The sequence below is a fragment of the Danio rerio genome, chromosome 1 (assembly GCF_049306965.1).
Source record: "Danio rerio strain Tuebingen ecotype United States chromosome 1, GRCz12tu, whole genome shotgun sequence".
Taxonomy (NCBI): domain Eukaryota; kingdom Metazoa; phylum Chordata; class Actinopteri; order Cypriniformes; family Danionidae; genus Danio; species Danio rerio.
In genome coordinates this window covers 57,232,766-57,240,000 of record NC_133176.1, presented here as the reverse complement: position 1 = coordinate 57,240,000, position 7,235 = coordinate 57,232,766, and the positions used below count along the sequence as shown (strand labels likewise).

The following is a 7,235-nucleotide window of genomic DNA, read 5'->3' as shown; positions in this document are numbered from 1 at the left end:
TATATATGTTTATTTATATATATATATATTTATTTATATATATATATATATATATATATATATATATATATATATATATATATATATATATATATATATATATATATATACACACACACAGTTGAAGTCAGAAATATTAGCCTCTCTGCATATTTTTCAAAATTTCGGTTTCACATATCTAAACATAATAGTTTTAATAACTCATTTCTACTAACTGATTTCTTCAATCTTTGCCATGATGACAGCACATAATATTTGACTAGATATTTTACTAGTATTCAGCTTAAAGTGACATTAAATGCTTAACTAGGTTAATTAGGCAAGTTAGGTTAATTAGGCAAGTCATTGTATACTACCTGACAAAAGTCTTGTCGCCTATCCAAGTTTTATGAACAACAAATATTAACATTATTATTAATAATAACTTTGCCAATTTCCTTCACCAAACGTGACTGATTTCTGTGAGAATCTTGGGCGCATGCTGGTTCCAGTAGGTCTTCTGCAGTATTTGTGATGATTGGGATGCTGCTCAGCCAGCCTGATCTCACAAGAAAACGTACGTATTTTACGTTTTGCCAGTTTAGTGGCTAATTCATGCGAATTCAGTTGTTCAGCCATTCGAGTTCAGTCGTACGAAAATGTACAATTTTAAAAAGGAGGCACCTAACCCCACCCCTAAACCCAACTGTCATCGGGGGAAGAGCAAATCATACTAAATTGTACGAATTAGATTGTACGAAGTCATACGAATTATAGCCACTAAATCAAAAAGTTACAAATTGCCGTTAGATTGTGTTGCCTCAGCAGATAATTCAGCAGAAAAATCTACCTTCTGCCACTTTTCCAAATGATCAACCTTAAATCAACTTGAAAGTTATTATTTGTTGCTTTTACAACTAGGCAGGGGCCGGTAAAAGATTCTGATGGCATGTTAACCCTGAATAAAAATATCACTGTTTCAGTGTATCACGATATTGTAATTACTACTCTAAAATATGCTGTTTTTAAATGTCTGAGTATAAAAATATACTTTAAGAAAAAAAAAAAGAAAATATTTAAAATATTATGAAACAGTGAAGGTTTTTTTTCAGCTTATACTGTAAACTTACATACAGTTAAAGTCAGAATTATTAGCCCCTTCCTTTCTTTGAATTTTTTATCTTTTTAAAATATTTCCAAAATGATGTTTAAAAGAGCAAAGAAATTTAAAACTAGTTTTATTCTAGCCAAAATAAAACAAAAAAGACTTTCTCCAGAAGAAAAAATATTATCAGACATACTGTGACAATTTCCTTGCTCTGTTAAACAACATTTTGGGAAATATTTGAATTTTGGCCTCAACTGTACGGTGTAAATATATATATATATATATATATATATATATATATATATATATATGTGTGTGTGTGTGTGTGTGTGTGTGTGTGTGTGTGTGTGTAAATGTACACAACCATATTATGTATATATATCATAAATATGATTAATTGATTTGAGAATGCTTCAATTATCATATTGTGTACAAAGAATGGACAATGGCAGTAATTTGCTTATGTAATATAATATGCCGCCTGCTAGTTACACAATAAAATAGGGTTTATATTGTGTGCTATATTGTGAAGCTTAGCGCAGGTGCACGGACAAAGGGGAAAGTCAGACATAGCAACAACAAACGTAAAGGTCAGACTCAAAAGAAATAGACTTCTGCAATAATAGAATTGAAAAATATCACAAAACTTTTAATGACATAATTAAAATAATATAGGCAACACAGTGGCGCAGTAGGTAGTGCTGTCGCCTCACAGCAAGAAGGTCGCTGGTTCGAGAATCGGCTCAGTTGGCGTTTCTGTTTGGGGTTTGCATGTTCTCCCTGCATTCGCACGGGTTTCCTTCGGGTGCTCCGGTTTCCCCCACAGTCCAAACACATGTGGTACAGGTGAATTAGGGAGGCTTAATTTTCCGTAGTGTATGAGTGTGTGTGAATGAGTGTGTGTGGATGTTTACCAGAGATGGGTTGCGGCTGGAAGGGCATCCGCTTTAAACTATAAAGTTTTTAACATTTAAAAAAAAAATAAAACGTATGAACATGTATATGTATTTATTATATCAACTGTGATTCAAATTACAAAAAAACGAGTTCCTGATTGTGCGAGGGGTTTCTAATGCAGCGTCTATGGGACAGGACAGCTAATTTGATGTTATTCTCTCTTCTGGTTGCCGTCATCAGTCTCGCACAATTTTTTCCTCTTTCTGAATGTCTTTATGAAATCATTGTGGAGTTTTTCCTTTTATTATTTCAGCAAATAAGATTGTAAAACAATTATGGTAACACTTTACAATAAAGTTCATTAGTTAATGCATTTACTAACATGAACTAATCATGAACAACACATGTACGGCATTTATTAATCATAATTGAACATTTACTAATGCATTATTAACATTCAACTCCATGCTTGTTAACATTAGTTAATGCACCATGAGTTAACATGAACTAATAATGAACTACTGTATTTTCATTAACTAACGTTAACTAACATAAACAAATACAGTAGTAGATGTATTGTTCATTGTTTGTTCATGTTAGTAAATGCATTAATTAACATTAACTAATGAACCTGATTGTAAAGTGTGACCACAATTATTTGTTGTATTCTTTCATTAACTGCAGTAAGTTACTCTCTAAGTTTTCCCAACTACACTGTAAAAAATGCAGGGTTCCACACAAATCCTTCATGTTGTCCTAACACAAATCAATTAAGTTAACGTCACACTTCTAACAAATTTATGTTGATTGAAGTTGTCCCAATGAAATCTTAAGCATGTGTTGTTTCAGCTCATAATAATATATATTGTTTATTTATATGATATATTTTATATGATATGAGTATAATCTTGGTTATGGTTAGGAGGCTATGCTGGACAGAATCCAGTGGGCAAATTTGGTCAGGATGCCAGAGTTAAACCTATGCTCTTTTTTTTTTTTTTTTTCAAAGAACATCCTGAGATTTTTAATGACCACTGGGAGTAAGGACCTTAATTTAACATCTCATCTGAAAGACGGCGCTCACTGAGCAGTATATTTTCTCCATTAATATACTAGGGCGTTGGAACCCACACAGATCGCAGGTTGAGCGCCCCCTGCTGGTTTCACTAACACCACTTTAAGCAATAACCTAGCTTTCCCGTGTGGTCTCCCATCTAGGTACTAACCAGGTGCAGCCCTGCTTAGCTTCAGTGTGCGACCATGTGAGCGTTGCAGAGAGCTAGCTGCCCAACTTTTGATATATATTTGTGTTGCAATACTGCAGTGTTTACTGTGAATGATTTATCGGTGCACATCTCTTCTTTTCTCCTACTTTAATTTGCCGTTTAATGGAACAAGGGCGGGATCAACCTGTCAATCACATGACATCCAACAATATTACGAGCATCAGGTCCCACCCTGCATTTTTCCCCATAACTACGACCTCAATTTATTGCTGACTTATTGGCATAAACCCACTTTTGAATAGTGATCAATGATGATGGCTCAGTGGTTAGCATTGATGCTTTACAGCAAGAAGGTTGCTGGTTTAAGTCCCGGCTGGACCAGTTGGCATTTCTGTGTGGAGTTTGCATGTTGTTGGCATGGGTTTGCTCTGGTTTCCCCCACAGTCCAAACACATGCACTAGGTGAATTGAATGAACTAAATTGGTCGTAGTGTATCATTGTGTGTGTGTGAATGTGATTGTGTTGGGTGTTTCCCAGAACTAGGTTGCAGCCAGAGAGGCATCCGCTGTGTAAAACAAATGCTGGAATAGTTGGTGGTTCATTCCACTGTGGAGATCCCTGATAAATAAGTGTCTAAGCCGAAGGAAAATGAATGAATGAACTTTATACAGTGTACCAGCCAAGATTTACCGGAGCATGTGAACCAACTAGCTTTGTATTTTTAAACCTCATACTCTTTCCATATGATACACAAAAACAGTTGAATATCTTTTGAAAACCTCCAATGAGAAATCTGTATTATTTGTACGGCTGTCATAGATTCACCTGATTTGCAAATTGGTTGTGCTTTCCAGAAAGGCTTTCAGTCCTTTATTCATGCAAACATTGATTAATTGATTGTTCTGAGAGACTTAGACAAGAATAGGTTTTTACATTGCTTTATTCCCCTTTTGTGGTATGCTACAAGCAGAAATCTACATTTTGAGAAATTTTTTTCAGCACAGCTTAAAGAAATGCAAGAGGTTTGACATATTCAGCTGTACTTTGTCTTAAAGATGTGGAAAGTGAGGATTTGTGGAGCCCGAGGAAATGCTTCATGTTTTAGACACACTGGGAGAAGTACTGTGCAGGGTTGACGTTGCGGCACTCATCAACAATCACAAATTGGTTCCTAAAAGACAACAAACACAGACTTGTAAAGCAGGTTTCAGATCTTGTGTAGCTTACTGTCGCAGTTTATAATTGTAACACGTTGGTTATGCGATACTGTTAATACAGAAGCATAAGCAGGATGTCTTTTCCAGGGTCTCTGCAGATATCATGATGTCAAATTTAAGACCTTTTACGACCTTTTTAAGACCATTAAGTATTAAATTAAAGACCTATATCGCAATATCAAAAACATGCGAGAGAAAATGTAAAAGCACAAAATTAGGGGTAAAATAAAGTTATTTAAATTGAACAGTAGTAAAGTCAGGGTAAATGCACCACTGAACTACAGAAAAAACAAACATCTTAATGCAGATGTATACTTTCACCTGGCACTGCATCGCACAACTCACGAAACGGATGAAGGCTTTTATACTTGACACGTTCACCATTGAGATATGGGATTGAGATAGAAATGACAGGGGGCGGTCCAAAAAAACAGAAAGTAAAATCAAACGAATAAAAAGATAATCATTATCATTAGCTATGTTTCCATTTTGCAAATGCGCATAAAAAAACAGTTGATGGAAACGCCATGATGCGAATAAATTTTGCAAATGCGCATAAAAAACTTATGCGCCTAACTGGGTAGGATAAACTTTTTATTCGATAAGAAAAGATGCGCATAAACTGCGATGGAAACACTTTTATCGCACAAACTCCAGCATGCGCATTAAAAAAGGTCATGTGATTTTGTTAAAAGAGATCATGTGATGCTTAAAATGTGTGTGAATGGATAAAACGTCAGGCTGAGCACATTATAAAACATCTGAAATGTTATTTTGGTCATTATAAAACGCGTTACCATTTCAGTATTAATGTTATAATATTATTAATGACCTCCAGAATCAAAAGCGCCTGTGCTCTGCATCTGACACCTTCAAACGCCACTGCGCGCTCACTGCTTATCAGGATTGTCTTCTGAGGCGCATTCATTTAGAAAAGATTGATGCAGCTTCTCTACTGCAGCAAATGCAGTTTTTACTGTTGATATTTGGCGCCAGTTAATCAGGAAGTGACGATTTTGTTCGCTTTGACTCGTTGGATGGAAACGATGCTTCATTCGCACAACTTTTATGCGATAATCCAGTTTTGCGCATAAAGTTTATTCGCATTTTTGGATGGAAACATAACTGTTGAAGATGTTTTTGGGGGCCTCTTTTTTGTTGTTTTAACAAACTTATCCCTCAGGTTTTTCCAAAGTTTTACAAAAACTTTCCTCCTTTCCCATGGCTGTTGCAATTTCTAGCCAATAATTATTGGTCATTCTGGCAAGCAGAAATTTAACTGATAGAAAATAAGTAAAACTTGATTAGGTATTATAGCCTACTGTACTATTCACTCTTTAAATAAATCCCACTATCAATCCCATTTTATCACTAAAATAAAGTGAACTAGTGTCTGCTGTACAGTGTTTTGTAAAGTACAGTAAAGTACTTCAATTACTCTGTTGTGGTAATACTATAGTTGCTATGGTAACACAACAAGTGTATTAAAAACAAACTACCCAGAGCTTTAGTTTTTTTTTTTTTACAGTTTAGGGTATATCTTTCTACAATTCAACACACTTTACTGTAGTAAAACTACACTGTATTTCATTTTATCAGTTCACTATTCTTAATACTACAGTATGCTGAAGCATCTCTGGAGAGCAAAAGCACGAAAGGAGTCAGACGGAGCGAGAGCAGATCATTCGCACGTGAGCAGCCAGTGTTTTGAGAGCTCGCAAGCAGTTTTGTCCATAAACAAAGGAAACCGGCGCGTGAGCAGAGATTCGCTCTCTCATATTACAGCGCTTCCGACTTATCAAACTGCGCTTTCGACATTTGTCAGTGAAATAACGACATACTCTGCCAGCCGAAATCATGTCGCGCGCACTCAAATCGAACTTCCGCAAACACAGCGATGATGTCACATTCGCCGCGTGCACTCAGTTTAATATCAGAAAGCTGATTGGCTATTGCAAGTTGACCTTTTTGTAGTTGTAATACCGGAAATTACAATTGGACTAGTGAAATAAAGAACTACAACACCCCAAAAGTTCAACTAGCAGTAGTGCTGTCACCTCACAGCAAGAAGGTCGCTGGTTCGAACCTCGGCTCAGTTGGTGTTTTTGTGTGGAGTTTGCATTTTCTCCCTGCATTTGCGTGGGTTTCCTCCGGGTTCTCCGGTTTCCCCCACAGTCCAAAGACATGCGGTACAGGTGAATTAGGTGAACACGTGAATAGGCTAAAATTGTCCGTAGTGTATGAGTGTGTGTGTGTGTGTGGATGTTTCCCAGAGATAGGAAGGGCATCCGCTGCGTAAAAACGTGCTGGATAAATTGGCGGTTCATTCCGCTGTGGTGACCCCAGATTAATAAAGGGACTAAGCCGACAAGAAAATGAATGAATGAATAAACCAATCTAATCTAACCCATAAAAATGCTCCTTTTTTGTAGATTTTTTTTATATAAAGTAAGGATTTTCTAAAATTATTTAAATTTTGGTGTTTATATATATCTATACACATAAAATTTTAATTAACCGAATGAGTCTCATTCTAGTGAGACTAGTGCAACTGTTATACACTAATTGAAGAGTTTAGATGCAAAAACCTCTAAGTTCTGTCTGAATTTGTCCTCAAAAATGAGCATTTTCATCAAGCTTCTGTGTGTATGTTCAGTAACATCACTTTTATGGCAAAGAATAAATCCTTTTCCTGGTTTTAAAATGAAATAACTCAACATAAATAAAGGGGGATTTGAATAATGTTTATTTTCAATGGAAAATTCAAATGGCATTTAGAGGTTTTTGCATCTGAACTCTTCAGTTGT

The 7,235-nt window shown here is 35.7% G+C and overlaps 1 protein-coding gene across 2 annotated transcripts in view; it reads right to left on the bottom strand.

Annotated features, from left to right (window-relative positions):
- Window positions 1–4,135: 4,135 nt before the first annotated feature.
- LOC141375094 (uncharacterized) overlaps window positions 4,136–7,235 on the bottom strand; it is a 30,742-nt gene continuing 27,642 nt past the window's right edge. For both annotated transcript variants that reach the window (XM_073906270.1, XM_073906271.1), the window contains one exon: window positions 4,136–4,382. In XM_073906270.1, coding sequence (XP_073762371.1) covers window positions 4,313–4,382 — 70 coding nt within the window. In that variant the 3' untranslated portion in view covers window positions 4,136–4,312. The remainder of the gene's footprint in view (window positions 4,383–7,235) is intronic.